We start from the raw sequence: 18,038 nt of genomic DNA on the forward strand, positions 1-18,038 counted from the left end.
ATTGAGGCAGCCGGATGGCTCAGGTGGTTAGAGAGCAAGCTCTCAACAACTAGGTTGCTGGTTCAATTCCCACATGGGATGGTGGGCTGTACCCCCTGCAACTGAAGATTAAAAATGGCAACTGGACTTAGAGTGGAGCTGCGCCCTCCACAACTAGATTGAAGGACAATGACTTGGAGCTGATGGGCCCTGGAGAAACACACTGTTCCCCAATCAAATTAAAAAAAAATCATTATATTTTCATACTTGAGCACAGAACAGTCAAGCCACCTTCAGATGCTGATTTAAACTTGTTGGTGACTGGCTATATTCCCACTTCCAAATTGGTAACCATCCATCATTCCCTCACTACCTCTCTTGCAGTAGCACTGATTCTTTCTTTGGGAAACAAGGGCAGGGGAGGTTGTGTAGGAAAGACACAGACCTAACTTTCCTAGCCTCTGCTTCCCTAGCTCACACTCTAGCTAAATGACTCACTTCTGAATTTCAGCCACCAGGCACATGTTCCAGATTCATGCCTCAAAAAAATGACAAATTATTAACAGTCATGAACCTTTAGCGTCATTCTCAAATAAATACTAACTTTCCAAATACTGAAGTCTACTGTATTTCCCCTTAGTATTTATTTGTGTATATTTTTTAACATAATTAAAAAGCTTAATCAGTATGTGTCCTTTCTTTACTTTAACTTTGGCATAAGCAATTTTCCATATTATAAATTCTTAGAAAATACATCTTAACAGCTACATAATATTTAACTCAATGGGTGTATTGTAATTTACTTCCCCTAATTTCCCTCATTTGGACATTTAAGTTGTTTCCAGTTTTTCACTATTCTAAAAACAATGAATGTCTTTATGCATAGAGCTTTTTCATTTTTTCAGATTATTTTCTTAGGGTAAAATCCTAGACAGAATTTATTGGGCAGATTATTTACATATTTTTAACTGTCTTGGTACGCTAAATTCCCTTTTCGAAATGGTAGTATCAATTTGTACTTAACACTAGTAGTGAATGAACCATCTGTCTTACCTTACCTTTACCAGCATTGAATTTAAAAAATTTTAAAAATCTGTGCTAATTTTTATAGGCAAAACAAAATGTCTTAATTTGCATTTAGTTGATTACTAGTAAGATTGGATACCTTTTCAATGTTCACAAACTCTAAAATTATACAAGGTTTAACCTTGTTTGTTGAACGTTTGGGTGTGTAGAAGTGTTAGCCTAGGTGATGAGCGTCTGTAGTCTGACGTTAGCGTATGGAGAAGGTAGAAGAGGAAATGTGTGTATGATGATGACCAGAAGTCATCAGAAGGCCAAAGAGCAAGCGATATAAACCCACGCTGGAAAGCATTCTCCCACTGTTCAAATGTGCTCATGTCTTAAGTACTTTTCTTGATCCCTTTTTTCACCATCTGTATTGTCTGCATGTAAATGTTTACTTGCCAGTCACAGTTTTCTGCTTTATTGGACTCACTTTGTGACTTTTATCTAGACTATATGCAACTTTTGTTCTTCACATTTTATTGGGCGTGATTGGGGTCACATCCACACCTGTGCATCCTGGGGATGGTCCCCCAAGTTCCTAACAGCTTTAAGAGGTTTCTTTCTTGAGTTTCTTCCTTTCTGTAGTCTCCCAGATACTTTCTGGTTTTTGGCCTTCCCCGTTTCCTTCCTTCAGCCAGAAAGCTGGGCTTTATTTTCCCGGTGTCAGAGCCAACAGGTGGGAGGACAGAGAAATATAGCAAGGGCCATTTGCCTCACTGTCTGGGAACTACAGCTCCTCCAATCAAATGGGAAGAGCTTCTCCTCCTCCTAAATGTTAGGCTCCTGCCGCCCACATTGCCACCACCACTGAATTGTTTGGGGCTGGATGTGAAAGAATGGAGACAATGGAAAAACCAGAAAATAGGATTTTTCATTCTATTTTGGTGTTAGGAAACCTCTTTCCTGTTCCTCTGGCCAGAACTGGAGGGTTTCTCCTGCTGCTTTCACTGTCTTGCTTAAAGACCACTCTGGTTGTGTTGAGTACTGGTGGGGAGGGTAGTACCGGAGGGAAAAAACGTAAACTCACTGTTGGTCCCCTGGTACTTTTCATTCCCCAGTTCACTTGCCTCTCTTTACTTTTCAGATCCTCAGCTAGCAGCTGCATGCATTCTATCCAGGTTTTATAGCTGCATTCGGTGGGAGAAACAGGATGGGATGTGCTTTTACTCCTTGTTAACTAGCACCTATCTTGATATATTTTTGGTCAGTTTTGTGTATCTTTTAGTTGTGCTTCATTTTATATTGTCTGAAAAGTTTATATTCAACCAGATTTCCACATTTACTCGTTCATTTATGTTGTTTTGCGTTTTTAAGGTTCAAGTCTTAGCAAGCACAGGCCAAAGTAAAAAACAAGTTGTTTACTTTGACTTCTAGTATAAAGTAAAAGCTTTTGAGTCAGAAATTCAGAAACTTGCCAGAACCTGTTTGCAAATGATCCCTGGGGATTTGTTATGTCAGTGGTTAGTTGTGCAATGCCTATAAGAAGCACAAGAAGCTAAAAGACCAAACAAACCTTAAAAAGTGTCAGCCGAGTGTAAATGAATCAGGAGGCTTTGGCTAGAAATAAATGGTAAAGACCTATTTAAGGGTCTTAGGGTTTGTAGACTGGACACATAATTAGGCCATATGCTGAGTGTTACAAAGAAGGAAAAAAAGCTGAGGGTTCTTATTAAAAAAAAAAAAAAATTCTTGAGAAGAATCCGTTCTGCTTTCTTAGCCTCTGTATTGGTCCTAGATGGTAATCCTCTAGACGACCAGTGGTCTGGATAATGGGTGTCAGACGGTCTGGATACGTAAACATTCTTTCCTTAGTCTTTCAGGAGGTAATCAGAGGATTATATGGAGGTTTGATGTATATCCAGGTATTAAAACAGGACTGGAAATTTAAATTTAAGTTCCCAGTCTAGTTAAAACAAGAACAGAACCATTTCCTCATGCCTCAACATACTTGATTTTAGTAATTTAGCAGCTTGACTATAGTGACTCCATATCTTGATTTCTCAAAAGGTAGAAAACGGAAAAGGCAATTGTTATTATTTGTTGTAGATGGAACTATATAGCTTATTTAAGTCACATGCCTTCTGGCCTGGATAGTTCAGAGTTTAGAGGAAACACTTGCTGTTCTGTACTGAAACAGGGCTCTTTTCATTCAGAGCATTTAGCACAGGAAAGATAAGTAGGGATTTTTGCAAGATGAGAAAGACCTGTTTTACAATCTGATGTTCTAGAAAAAAGGGGAGATGCTATTAAGTCATCATCAGAAGAGACTTTGAATTCAGGCCATAACTCAGAAAATGATAACACAAATCACCAACTTAAATAGGAAAACTGTTTACAACCATTACTGTAGGCAAAGGGCAAATATTATAAAGATCACTTACAGATCATTAAGAAAATTATGAACATCCCAATAAATTTTAAAAATTCCAAGCAGAAAAATTACGAAGGAAATATAGCTGGCCAGTAGAAAGACGTGACTATATGTTTCCTCATTATTAAAAAAGAAATACATATTAAAATAACAAATTAACATATTTCACCTATTAACTTGGTAAAGATGAATCCAGCCTTTTTTGTGAAGTCATTAAACCAATATGTTTCAATAGTCAGTGATTAGAAAAAGTCTGTGCACTTTGATTCAGTAATTTTGCTTTCATGATTTTTTTCTAAAGAAAGAATTAGAAATGTAGAAAAATATTTGCATGCTAGCAATTTATCCTAGCATAAATTGTAATTGAAAAAAAAAAGGGAAAACACTACAAATTCATGCCTAAGGAAAAGGTTAAGTTGTGGGTTCATCTCTATAAATTATTTGGTCATTTAAAAATCACTTAAAAAATATTTGATGGCACGAAAATATCTGTAATAAAAAATTAAGTTTTAAAAAAGCAGAATGTATTATAACTTGATTCTAATTTTGTTAAAAGGTCTTTACACATGCCTACATAGGCAGACAGAAAACATACCTGAAAAGAAAATGTTAATATTAACTTTGGTTGTCATTGCTCAGTGGGAATTGTTTTCTTCTAGTGTTTCTCTATTTTCTCAATGTTATATGCATGTTACTTTGGTATTCAGAAAAATGCTGTTTTTTTTTTAAATAAACAATATCCCCATGTTCCCTTGCTGAAAAAACAAGGTAAAAAGCATATCTCAAGAAAGATGAGAATTTCTAGTATGTAATATTTGCTCTGGCCTTTAATATGGAGCTTAATATGGAAAACCAGTACACATCTTAATCTTTAAAGCATTTCTGTCTTGTAATATTTTATATGCTTTTTAGTTTTGTAAGTTGGATTATTTCTAAAGCTGAGACCTATGAGCTTGATGAGGTGGGATGCAGGTGGGGAGATTTCTTTCTGCTTAAGCTATATTGTTGTGTTTTTTTTACAGAAGAAAGAGAGTAAGGGCTCCCTTTAGAATATTTTGCTGAAGTTGAAGTATTTAGAGGGAAATATACAGGTGTCTTCAGTTTACTGTGATATGTATTAAAAATAAGATGGACTAATGGATAGAGATGGATAGAAATGTTGCAAAGCAAGTATAGCAAAATGTGAATGGTGGAATTTAGGTGGTATATGGATGTTCACTGCAAAAATCGTTAAACTTTGCTGTGTGTTTGAAAAGTTTTATAATAAAACATTGGAAAATTTTTGTGGAAGAACAGAAACTGAATTTAATAAAAATTTATAAAGAGAGTCAGTGAAAATTTTAAATAAATCTTTTTTGTTTTTCAAAGGAATTAACAATCACAAATAACCTTGGGTGATCAAAACAGAACCACAAGAGAAAATTAACATAGATTCTAATCACAACTAGACTTTGATAGCTTAGATCCTGATTATTGAAACAACTGGATCTGGTAGTGCTGGTGGAAGATTTAGAAAAAAAATGAAGACGAAATAATATTCTTGATTTGGAGGTTTTATTTTCTCTCCTTTCATCACAGTTTGATTTGATCTGTTCTGGGTAAGAGATATATTTGGAAACATTGGTTTTGGAGCTCTTTCTGTCATTAAACAATAAAGTTCACTGAAAGATTAAAGCAAAAAAAAAAGATTAAAGCAAATTATGGGTGTTTCCATCTCGAAATATTTTCACTCTTGGTTAGAAATTACTTGACACTTTATTGTACTTTTCCTGTTTTTAAAAACCCCATACTTTTTGGGTTGTATAGTATTTTCCTAAATATACCCATAACATAAAATTTCCATTTAAAGTGTTCATCTTGTATAATAGATTACAAAAACGAATTCTAATTCTATCTCTTCACATTAATAAGCTGTACATGAGTAATAGAGAGTAATATTTATATAGTGTTGTATGAATTCTGCATAATGATGGACTGAATTCTAAGTGTTTCAAATAATTCATAATAGTAATACTTATGAATGACGTAAAATGTAGAAAGCATTGCAATACTTATTGAAACTTCAGATTCTGAATATTCTTTTGTTAAATGGTTATATAGTTTAGAAGGCTTATTTTCTTTGTACAGTTAATGTATGCATACACAGGTTACCTAACTAAATACCTGATTTTCAATTTTATTTATCAAGTATTTATTTATTTATTGTTTATGTTAGAAATATTACATAATTCCTCCACTGAAAATATTGCTACTTTAAAGTTTAAAATGTCAACTGTTGACTCTATTGATAATTCGATATTTTAGAATGCATTCTTTTCTTTTTAAAATTTCACCTATTTCTAAAGGAACGAGGGTCTATATATGTCTTGCTGAAATTTCTATTTACTATTATGAGTTGATCAGCCCCAAAGAGTTCTAGTATAAGAATTCACTGAACCCAAAGCCATTTGTGTTCTGCCATTTGAAAAGCATAACATATACAGAAATAGTATACTATTTTTGAAGTCCCAAATTTGCACTTCTTTAGGGCTTTGCGATCTGTTAATTATATTGAAATTCTTTCTTTTCTAGGTTATCCATGCTTGGCTTATTATTTCATCGCTATTGTTGCTATTCTTTTTCTCATTCATTTATTTGGGGTAAGTGTGAAATATTTGGTCTACGTTTCAGAAATTAACAATGTTTAGGCTCTCTGTCGTTTAAAGCTGTGTCTTTTATCGATGAACTACTCTTAAATTATAATTGTTTCCATATATAGATCATACTTGCTATATATAAGACGAGTTAATATTATCGATATTCTTCTGTTGATCCTTACTTATAAATAAGTAGAACTGAAAGAACTGAAAACTACAGTCAATTCTAAGTCTTTTTTAGTGAAGAACTTAATTCTTTCAGTGAAGAAGTTTTTGTATTCTTTACTTCCAGTAGAAATCTATGAATCAGAATGTTAAGAAAGGATTTCAAGAAAGTATATAAATATGATTTAATTAATTTTCAAACCCTTATATTGTTTCATCAGTGAGTTATTTTTTTCCAAAGGAAATGTTACATGAAAATTTTACACATAAAATAGAAAAAAATAGAGCTGCTCTGTTGAAGAGAATAGAGAGGCTCAGAGATTTGCAAATCTGGCCTTTCTCTCAGCACCAGTGGTAGATATAACGTTTGTAGACCATTATTAGCACTAGCTCTTAAATGAGGAACAGAAGCAATAAAACTAATAAATAAATTGATGAATTTGGTAGAGCCAGTAAGAAAAAACGATAGACAAAAGAAACAAATATGAGAATCTATATGAAATGGATGATTTTCTAGAAAAAATTATCAAAACTGATCACTGATGCAATAGAAAATCTAAATATAGCAAAGAAAAAACTACAGAAGATTGTTGAAGAAGTTCTCATCCTACTTCCACCAATAACAACAGTACATCATTTTATAAAGCCAGCATCACATTGATACTAAAACCCTCTAAATTACCAAGAAAAAGGAAACTAGACCAATCCTATTTATTGATATCGAAAGAATAACTAAGTATTAACAAATAGGATTCAGCAACACATCGAGGAAATAATACCTTATGACAAAATGGGGTTTGCTGAATGGAAGACTGGTTCATTACTAGCAAATTTCAATATAAGTTACCATGTTACTAAGTCATCATCTCTGTACATGCTGAAAGGCATTTGATAAAATTTAACACCTGTTCTTGATGAAATTCTGTAATAAAACAAATGGATAGTTCCTTTTTTAACATGGTAAAATGAATAAATCTCTTCTAAAAGTCAGTATCATCTTCATATGGAAATTCTAGAAGCATGCCTATTATGTCTAACAAGATGAGGATTTTCTTTATCAATATTGTCATCTGACATTGCTCTGGAGGGAATAGAGCACAATTAAATGAGAGAAAGACATACGAGCTGTACGATTTGGAAAAGCAGGTTAAATTACCAATATTTGGAGTTAAAATGATTGTGTATTTAGTTTCAGAACTCACCAAAAGGCAATTAGAATCACTAAGTAAACTTGGCAAGGCATCTGAATACAAAATTAGTTCAGTAGCATTCATGAAGACACTAGTTAGAGAACATAATGAAAGGAAAAAAATCACATTTATGATAGCAGCAAAAAAGACAAAAATATCTAGGATTAATCAAGAATTGTGCAAGATTTATTAAGAAATTTTTAAATGCTTCTGAAGGGCTTAGAAGACTTAAATAGAAAGCTATACCAGTTTTCATAGGAAGACTTAGTATCATAAAGATGTCAGTTCTCTCTAAGTGTATTGTAAAAATTAATATAAGCTCAACAAAAATATGAACAATTTATTTTTGATCTGGACAAGATAATTCTAAGTTTATTTGGAAAAATTAATAAGTGAAGTTACTCCAAAGAATTCTGAAAAAGAAGAAAAATGAAGGGATACTAGTCCTACCTGATTTGAAAATATAATAAACCTACAATAATTAAAATAGGACACCTGCACCATGAATAGGTGATCAGTAGAAAAGCTCAAATATATAATGGAATTTAAGATAAAGTATAGAATCAGTAGGCTATAGATGGATTATGTATTTATAGTAATTGGTGTTGGGATAATCAGGTTGCAAGGAAATGAACAAGCACACATTGGTTTATAACTTTTAAGAGCAATTTGGCATATTATTAAAATTTTAAGTGCATATGTCCTCAACCTAATAATTTGTAGGAACAATCATTGTAGCATTGTTTCTAATATCAAAAGAATGGATGGAATCACTCTAAATGTCCATCAACAGAAAACTGGTTAAATAAATTAGGGTACATTTATTGAGTAAAGCCATTAAAAAGAAAGAGGCAGCTCTGATATACTAATGTGGAAAGATCTCTGTGAGTATTGTTAAGAGAAAAAAGCCTGGTATAGAACAGTGTATACAATATGCTATTATTTATGTTTAATAAAGTATATGTGATATGTATAGACAATCACTGGAAGGATACACATGAAATTAATAATAGTACTTTCCTTTGGAGAGGGGCACTGTGGGACAAGGTAGGGAGGAAAACTTACTTTTCACAGTATGTATCATGAATTTTATATTATACATGTATTACCTAGCCAAAGATTAATAATAATTTGTGTTTTTTTGTTTTGTTTTGTTTTTGTTTTTGTTTTTGAGTGCTAGGATATCTGAAATGTTTAATACAAGCTGCATTGTCTAGAAATTTCAACATTTATTTTGAGATTTCAAAATGGTAAAATCGTCTTTCTGGATAGTTTCGGCACCCAAAGTTTGTGCTTAAATGAGTGCTTGCTTTCTCTTCAATTACGAAAAGACATCTTCTATACTTGTAATCTCTTTATTTTTAGATGGTGGAATTTTATCCCCCCAAATTAAAATAGTGTTTTGTTCATTACAAAAATGACGTAACAGTCATTGGGGAGGGAGGGAGATAAGAAGGAGGGAGGGGAGGGAGGGAGGGAGGGAGGGAGGGAGGGAGGGAGGGAGGGAGGGAGGGAGGGACAAAGAAAAAGAAAAAAGTGAAAAAAATGACCAGACTCCCATCATCTAAAGATAAGTCCCTCATCCTTTCAGAAGTCACTATATCGATACATTGCTCTCACTACTCACACATTGTTTCATAAACGAGATAATTTTTTTTTTCCAGGCAACAGTGTGTCATGTCTGTCTATATTCCATGTTTGTGTGTGTGTATACAAAACATATACGGTTTTAATGGCTGTACTAACTTTCATTTTAGGAAAATAATATACATCCTAGCTATAAAATATATAAAATGTATTATGCATGTTTAATTTTTTCCAATTTCAGTTATTTTAAATGAGGGTTTCCCAAAGTGTAGAATGGCATTTTAGATGGTATACAGCCTTTTTTAGTTTTTGTACTTGTACTTATTTTTATAGTCTGTGATACTGGTTTTCCATTTATATGAATTATACATTTTTCTGTTAAAATAAATTCAACTTGAGGGAAAAAGTTAATTTAAAGAAAAGTGTTAAATAATAGCCTAGTTGATATAGATATGGTAAAAATGTGAAGGTGTAGGAAATGAATATCTAATGTTTGGGAACCATAGTTCTAAACAATGTTTTGATGAATTATTGTACATAAATCTTTTTACGTCTCTGTGTAATTATTTTCAGGGAAGTGTTTAAAACCTATAACGTTGCCATGGACTACATTACTGTTGCACTCTTGATCTGGAATTTTGGTGTAGTGGGAATGATTGCCATTCATTGGAAAGGTCCACTGCGACTCCAGCAGGCGTATCTCATTATGATCAGTGCCCTCATGGCCTTGGTGTTTATCAAGTACCTCCCAGAGTGGACCGCGTGGCTCATCTTGGCTGTGATTTCAGTATATGGTAAAACCCAAGACTGATACTGTGTTTGTAACACAAATGCCTCACGGGTGTGTTTTCCTTCGTCTTCCCGTTACCTTGACTTATGAAAATGATAATGATTATACCCCATAACTCTTCAGTAAATAATTAATTAGCTATGGTGTCTTTTTCATACAAAGATTTTGATTTTTTTGAGGTTAAGTTCTTTAAAAATGTCTTATATACTGTCCCCAGTTTTACTTAGTGACAGATTAGTGGAAGGATCCATAGACTTCTGGTTACAAGACTTAGAGTCAAATCTTGTCTGGACCGTTGACAGCCTTTATGACTTTAGGAAAGTTACTCAGGTTCTTTGAGCTTCAGTTTCCTAATTTGAAAAATGGGAACAATGCTTCCTAAAGTTGTAAGAGTTCGGAATGTATGGTGAAAAATTCTAGCAGAGTGCTTAATACATATCAAGTGATCAATTTTTAAAATTAAAATTAGGTTACGTACTTTTTATAAGGCAACTTGGGTAGAATTATTCTTTTAAAAATACAGCTTATTTGGGCAGTGAGATTCAAATTCATTAACAGCCAGTGTTACATGGGTCCTGAACAGTGAGAATGTACCCTAGCCCTGAATGACCAAGGCAGCTGTACAGGTGCGTACTCTGTGGCTGTTGCCCTGCGTGAAAGCCAAAAGAGCCATTTTCAGACGTCAATATGTGGTCTCTATATTATAAGTAGGCTGTGGTCTTTTATCCCTATACAAATGCTTATTAAAATGTCTGGTGACCTGTAATAGGAAACTCATCATCCCCTCTTGATTGACAAAGAAAAAGTCTGTGGAAATAGAATTGGATTGATTCCGTTCTCCTGTAGATCTATAGAAGTCAGATGCTCTCTATGCCTGCCTTTCATAATAACTTTAGGTTATGTAGTACTTGATGGTTTGCAAAGTACTCATCTATTATTCCATAGTTATGATTAAGAATGCTAGTTCTAGACTCCATCCAATCAGCACTGCTAAATACTTTGTACTCAGAGATTTTACTAATATGTTCTGTTTAGTGCCTTTTTCAACAATCAAAATTTGTCTTCACCTTCAGAGGGACACATTATATCTTTACCTAGCTACCCATGGAGTACGTAAGCATCCTTAGCATTGCACACAATCTTTGCAGACTAGATCTTAACCACATCCAGCTTTCTCCAGGAGCACAGAAATAACATCATGATGATATCATCCTCTGAAGACGTTCATTTGACATCCTCGTTGGGGACATACAAATAGTCACAAAGGAGCTCAAAAGAGGGGATGGTTGGCATTTCCATGTACATAGTACAAGGCCCTGCCACCCCAGTTAAATTCCTAAAAAGTACTTAGTAAGCTGAGGGCTTCTGCATCTCTGACGCTGTCAAGAAATAGCAATTGACCCCCTGCACCCACTATGTTAAAACAAGCCCAGTAACTTTTAGGCCTTTTTGGGACCTGTAGGTAACATATTCTTCATTTACAAATTTTATGTAAGCCTGTTTATACTATTACAAATTGGCCCATCTTGAATTGGGGCCCCTTACTACAAAGGGCTCTAGAATCTGTCCAAATTGTGATACAACAGTCACTCCCATTAATGTTCTCTCCCTGCCCCCAGAGAATCATTCATTGTAGAGGCTTTAGCAACCTCCTCTCAAACTTTCTGAAATCTCTGGATCATCCATGATGATATTAAGTTGGCCATGGGTTTCTGGTGTGAGAAACTGCCCTTAGTCCAGTACTATACACCATTATGATGGCAGTTTCTGACTGCGTACTAAGTGCTCCTGGAAACAGAGATTCTCACATATCTTCAGGATATGTGAGGTTCCATATCCTTCTCCATTTCCTCCGTATCATGGAGGCAGCATTCTACAGCTCAGTTCAGACACCGGGGCCTCCTTGCTAAGACCAAACTTACCTACAGGAGAGGGTAGCCTCTTCTGTCGTCAGTCCTTGCCAGTTGACAAGGTATTAGAGAATGTCAGGCCTCTCTGGGAACTTTGGCTGTGCTGGGACTCCTTTGGGATCAAGTGAGTGAACAGCAATGGAAACTGTAACACTTTGTGGACAGTATCAATACTACCTGTGGTGGAGCTTATTGAAAAGCTGCTGCTTTTCATTCCTTAATCCGCGCATCCTTGATCGAAGAATGGGGTCCAACAGTCAGCAAAATTAACGTTAGGCAGTCATCTTACCCTGGCCAACAACTGGCTCCACCTGTGCATTTTTACAGATTCGTGGGCCATTGCCAATGTCTAGCCATCTGGTTCTGCTAATGGTGGCAACAGCAATTCCTTATCCAAGGTTTTCCTCTTTGGAGAATATAACCTTGAGAACCTCTTGCCTCAGATACCCAAAACATAAATCAGGGTTATACATGTCTCTGTACATATTAAAGCCACAATACAGGCTTCACTTTAGCCACTTTGGATTTCCAGACATTGTTAATAGTGACCATCTCACTTCTGAAAATATACGATGCTGGGCTCTTAGGTGTTCAATGGAACTGTCACCACCCTTACCAGTCTCGGGCTACAGGCCTTATTGGGGCAACATTATGATATACTAGAGCAAGTTAAAATTTAATTAGATGAAGCAGGACGTATTTCCATCATCAGAGGTGAATTGTAATAAAGAGTAATGAAGAGTCTGATTCCATTTTTGATATTTAAAAACAAGAAAATGCTAGTTCTGGGGACAGACTGTGTAGGTTCACATCCAGAATCTTCTACTGTCACTTATTGGCTATGTGACCACAGGCACATTACTCAACCCCTAAGTCTTAGTTGTTGTGAAGGTTAAATTGAACGATACATATAACACTTAGAACAGTATATCAGTAAATGTCAGCTGTTATTTTTTTCTTACTGTATTATACTGTGAAGTAAGCAAGGTGGTTTTCCTTGTTTTACTGCTAAGAAACCTGATGTATATAGAGGTAGAGGTAAAGTATTTGCACAAGCTTTTTTTTTTTTTCAGATTTTATTGAGGAAGGGGAACAGGACTTTATTGGGGAACAGTGTGTACTTCCAGGACTTTTTTCCAAGTCAAGTTGTTGTCCTTTCAATCTTAGTTGTGGAGGGTGCCATTCAGCTTCAAGTTGTTGTCCTTTCAGTCTTAGTTGTGGAGGGTGCAGCTCAGCTCCAGGTCCAGTTGCCGTTACTAGTTGCAGGGGGCAGAGCCCACCATCCCTTGCGGGAGTTGAACCGGCAACCTTGTGGTTGAGAGGATGCGCTCCAACCAACTGAGCCATTTGGGAGCTCAGCGGCAGCTCAGCTCAAGGTGCTGTGTTCAATCTTAGTTGCAGGGGGCACTGCCCACCCTTGCGGGACTCAAGGAATTGAACTGACAACCTTGTGGTTGAGAGCCCACTGGCCCATGTGGGAATCGAACCGGCAGCCTTCGGAGTTAGGAGCACGGAGCTCTAACCACCTGAGCCACCAGGCCGGCCCCTTTGCACAAGCTTTTGCTGTTTGATGTAGAATTGGAATCCCAAGTCCAGTATTCTTTCTACTACAGCATGCTATTTCTTCCATCAGTTCTCAGTTTCTTCTTCTTCAGAGCTTCGAGTTCATTTAAAATAAGAGACTTGTATCCAGTTTTTAGAGTAATGATTCTCAACTTCATTTTTACAAGGTCTCAAGATACTTTAATTTTTCACAAAGGTTCTAAACAAAATTAATTTTAATTCACATTAATTGCTCTAAAGATAAGGGAGTTTATTATTTAGCAATTCTATAAGGGGGAGTGTGTCATAAAACCAGGATAGTTACAGGACATGGCAGCTTCAAACAGGTTGAAAATCCCATTGTTTTGGAGCACAGCAAATTTCCATTTTCTTTCCAAAACAAATCAAATTGAAAGCAGTGAGGGTAGCAATTTCTGTGTGTGTGTGTGTGTGTGTGTGTGTGTGATCTTTAGTAGTAGTAGTAGTAGTAGTAATATACAAGAAGACACGACCACTTGGCAGGCGTGAGGTTTTTTACTTAATTGCATCTGAATGATAGTAATGTCAACATAAGCTATCAAGTCTTCCTTAAAAATTTTAGCTGTACCTGTTTTATATTTTTAAATGTTTGAAATTATTTTCTGTATTTCTATTTCTGAATTTTCATGACACAGAAAATATAAGAAAAATTGCAGTTGTGGAAAAGATGGTGGTAGAATCAAGAATAATTGAAGCATATTGCTTCCTCTCAGAGTCGCTGTTTTTCTGAAATAACCATTTTTCAGCACCACATGTATTATAAGACCTGAATATTTGTGAAGTGCTTTTGACAGGAGAACTAAAGAATTATGCAATTACGTGACAACTTTTGTGTAATAAAAATGTATTTAAAGTTTAAAAAAAGAAATACTAAACTTTCTCATGGAAAAGTTTGTTAGTTTTTTTTATTTTTATTTACTGCCCTTTTATTTCAAGCACCCCTAAGTAGTACATATTCTGTTTTTAAAAAAGGGGAGACAAATCTCTTCTCTGCTCTTCATATTTTGAAAAGTTCAGTCAAATCCTCACTATTAAATTCCTCTTAAAGCTTTTGCTTGTGACTCCTAGGTATAGTTTGTTTGATAATGACTTTTTCTTGGTTCTACTTATTGGAAATTGACAACTGTTCTAGAATAGTTCTGTCTTGTCATTAACGCTGCCTCTTTTCTTCAAACTGAGAAGACTTATTCATAGAACCCAGTGATGACACACTAAACTAACCAAATAGCATCAAAACCGAAATGAAATTTGCACAGATCTTCTGTATGCTTTCATGTATTTTTTGAGGTGGTTGTGTCCCCCATCAGTTTACCTGCTATTTATTTCATATTCATTATTCATATTTCACATCCTTTTGTGTAAAAAAAAAATTCAACCTTTTCCATTAGTTAATTCCTCCCTAACACACCCCTTTACAAATTTAGCCAATACATTTCTTACAGATATTTTTTCCATTTCTCTCTTTCTAGATTTAGTGGCTGTTTTGTGTCCAAAAGGCCCACTCCGTATGCTGGTTGAAACAGCTCAGGAGAGAAATGAAACTCTCTTTCCAGCTCTCATTTACTCCTGTAAGTATTTCGGAATGATACTAAGTTAGTAAACAGCTTAGAATTTATAGGAATTCAAACACATGTAACAATGGTCATTATCACGGTACTTTTTCTCATCTTAAATGCATGGCATTAATGGAACTTCTGCAGAACTCCATTTCCTTGCAAATTGTCTTCTATGTGACATTGGTTCAAGAGAGTTTTCAATATGGGTAGAGCTAGAAGAAATATTTAGAGACTCTGGAGCCAGTATTCTCGTTTAAAATACTACTAGTCAAGTGTTATTGAGTACTTGTTATATACAGATATTGCAAGTGAGTCGTGTTCTGGCTTATGAAAGAATTGTACTGTTCCTCCAGAATGTGCTTGCCTTTTTTTCTTTTTTCTTTTTCAGTTTATAGGCATACTCTTCCTAATCATTCAGTAAATATTTATTGAGCATTGGCCTGATCTGCTCCCGCAGAGCACTGTGGAGGACATGAAGGTGATTAGCTACTCAGAGCTCATTTGCTTACAGTTTAGAAGTAAAATGAGACAAGCAACATCCAAGGCAGAGTGTTACCAGATTCTGAAGAGACATGATCAAACTGTAGAGAGTTCAGAAGAGGGAAAATCTGGCTGGGGAATCAGGGAAGGCTCCATGGAAGAGACAGCATTTGGTTTGAACGTTTTAAGATGAGTAAGATTTCAGCAAGCACAGATGGGAGTTGATTTCAAAAGTGGGCTTGTCACAAAGAATGGCTTGCCAGACATAAATGTGGGGTCTCTATCAGATTTCAAATATTCAATTTGACTAGAATATAAGTTACAAAATGGGGAGAGTACTAGGAAGAGTTTGGAAAGGCAGATTAGGGCAAGATCAAAAATAGCTTTGAGTGACTGGTTTAGATCTCTGTATGCTTGCATGATCACTGGGGAATCAGGATGTTCTTGAGCAGAAGAATAAAAAACAAGAACATAGGCGAATATGTGACAGAGATGAGATGTAAACCATAAGCCCGAAATGTTTACTGTCTGCCTCTTTACAGAAAAAGTTTGCTGACCCCTGATTTCTGTAGTCATACTAAATATTAAAACAAAAGAGTTTGTAGCAATACTTTTTGATGCTTACATAAAGAAAGAAAATCAGATAAATAACTGCTGCCTTTATTGATAAGAAGGCTCCAGAAATTCATAAGCCTTGTACATGGTGGTTGCCCTTCTGTTTCTCTTATTTGGGTTTCGATTTAGTTGAACCATGTATTGCCTTCCTGGCTTATGTTGGGTTATTGTATAATGAAACTTGTTTGATCTCAAAATTACAAAGCCATGGTGAATGAAGAAGTATGTCTACTATACAATTTTCAGCCTCTTTGGTCATGTATTTCTTTTACAAGTTATTCAAGAAGTCTAAGAGTGTTAAGGCCATGGATATAATTATAAAAAGCCAGAGAGACATAGATGCCAAGTATTTTGTTTAAAATTGTTTACTATGACCAGTTTGGACTCAGGTTGCTGCTGGCATTTGGTTCCTGCTGTAGCCCTGTAGAGTGCATGATTATACGTATTTTTATGTTATTTAATTGGTGTTTTCAGGATAATTCCCAAAAGTGGTATTCCTGAGTTGAAGGGTTGAAGCACATGTAGTTTTGTGAGATGTTACCAAGCTCCTTCCAATCAGGGTTATACCATTTTTAATTCCAACTGCAATATATGAGAAGCACCCTGTTAAAGTATCCACATTGCCTCTTAACAAAATGTGACAAAGATGTATGTATACATCTAGATCAATCTCTTATCTATCTATCTATCTATCTATCTATCTATCTATCTATCTATCTATCTATCTATCTATCTTGTGTGTGTCTATGGAAGGGACTTAGAAGAGACCAATTGACTCTCCCCTTTGTGTTTATTGCTTTTAACCTTTTTTTCTTATTCCGTACATATAACACAGTTTAACATCATTGAAAATCCCAGAAATGAGACATAATATGAAGAAAATTTATTCCATGCATTTTTAGAGTTGTAATAATCATCTGATGCTTTTGTGAGCCCTAGTTTGTCCTCTAATTTAGTTCCAAGAAGTAATTTTCATGAGTGAATTCACATTATTGTAGGATATTCAACTAGTCCAGCTATTGTCTCAGTGGCATCTTGCTGGCCTGGACAGTTTTCCTTTTGGTTACTTTTCACAGACTATAAATGATGATGAACAGTTTTAAAATAGCAGCTGCAGTTTGAAAGCTACAGCAAACAGTCAGTTAAAGAAATTTTTTTTTATATGCCCAAATCAAAGAGAATATTTTGTGGTTTTTAAATATGCATTTACTTTGATTGTTAAGAATTCTTAGGGCAACATTAAGAAAATTGGTGATTTGTGTAGAGAACTAATGACCTGCTGTCTATTCGGGCACTTTCTTTCTGTGTTTCCAATTTTCACCTTGACTTTTGTCTTTCTCAACAGCTACAATGGTGTGGTTGGTAAATATGGCAAAAGGAGACCCAGAAGCCCAAAGGAAGGTCTCCCGAAGCTCCAATTATAATGTACAAAGTAGGTGATTTTTATTTAGTAATTTCTTGGTTTTAAGGGTCATTGTCATCTTAAAGGCTAACAATGAGTTATGAAGCAATGATTTAGTCATAGATTCCTTTGAGAATCTCCTAAAAGTTGTGGTAATACCCTAAATATGTAAGGAGTTCCGATGTTCCAAACCCAACAGTACAGCCAAAGCACCCTAGATTAAGAATTTCTGCCATTAAATAGCATTAATACCAGTATGGAAAGGTTTAAGTTGAGGCTATAATTTTAAAAGAAAAAATAAGCTCTCTCTCCAAACATGTTAAAAGTGAGAATCTCTTGTCTGACATGGCCAGAGTAACTTAAATAGAATTTTATTTGAGATGTGGCAATGTTTATACTGAGAAGATGAAATATTCCAGGTGGACTTGACTTTTTGGAGGAGGATAATAATGATGACCGAGGATGGGAGGGAGATAGGAAGGCCCACTCGTGGGTCCCACAGAAGATGTTAAGGAGAATATAAGTTAGGAGCTGTTATTAGAAAGAGTTGAACAATAAAACAATATCAGTAGTTAAGAAGAAAGTAAACGGCCGGCCCAGTGGCTCAGTTAGTTGGAGCGCCGTGCTCCTAACGCTGAGGTCGCCGGTCCAATTCCCACATGGGCCAGTGAGCTGCGCCCTCTACAACTAAGATTGTGAACAACAGCT

General features: G+C 35.3%; 1 protein-coding gene across 2 annotated transcripts in view; it reads left to right on the top strand.

The window, feature by feature from the left end:
- Window positions 1-18,038, top strand: part of PSEN1 (presenilin 1) — a 62,758-nt gene that overhangs the window by 29,251 nt on the left and 15,469 nt on the right. For both annotated transcript variants that reach the window (XM_019733624.3, XM_019733626.3), the window contains exons 6-9: window positions 5,990-6,057; window positions 9,570-9,790; window positions 14,747-14,845; window positions 17,274-17,360. In XM_019733624.3, the coding sequence (XP_019589183.1) occupies window positions 5,990-6,057; window positions 9,570-9,790; window positions 14,747-14,845; window positions 17,274-17,360 (475 nt within the window). The remainder of the gene's footprint in view (window positions 1-5,989; window positions 6,058-9,569; window positions 9,791-14,746; window positions 14,846-17,273; window positions 17,361-18,038) is intronic.

Source organism: Rhinolophus sinicus, chromosome 3 (genome assembly GCF_057876585.1).
Source record: "Rhinolophus sinicus isolate RSI-liver-muscle chromosome 3, RSI-T2T, whole genome shotgun sequence".
Lineage (NCBI taxonomy): Eukaryota > Metazoa > Chordata > Mammalia > Chiroptera > Rhinolophidae > Rhinolophus > Rhinolophus sinicus.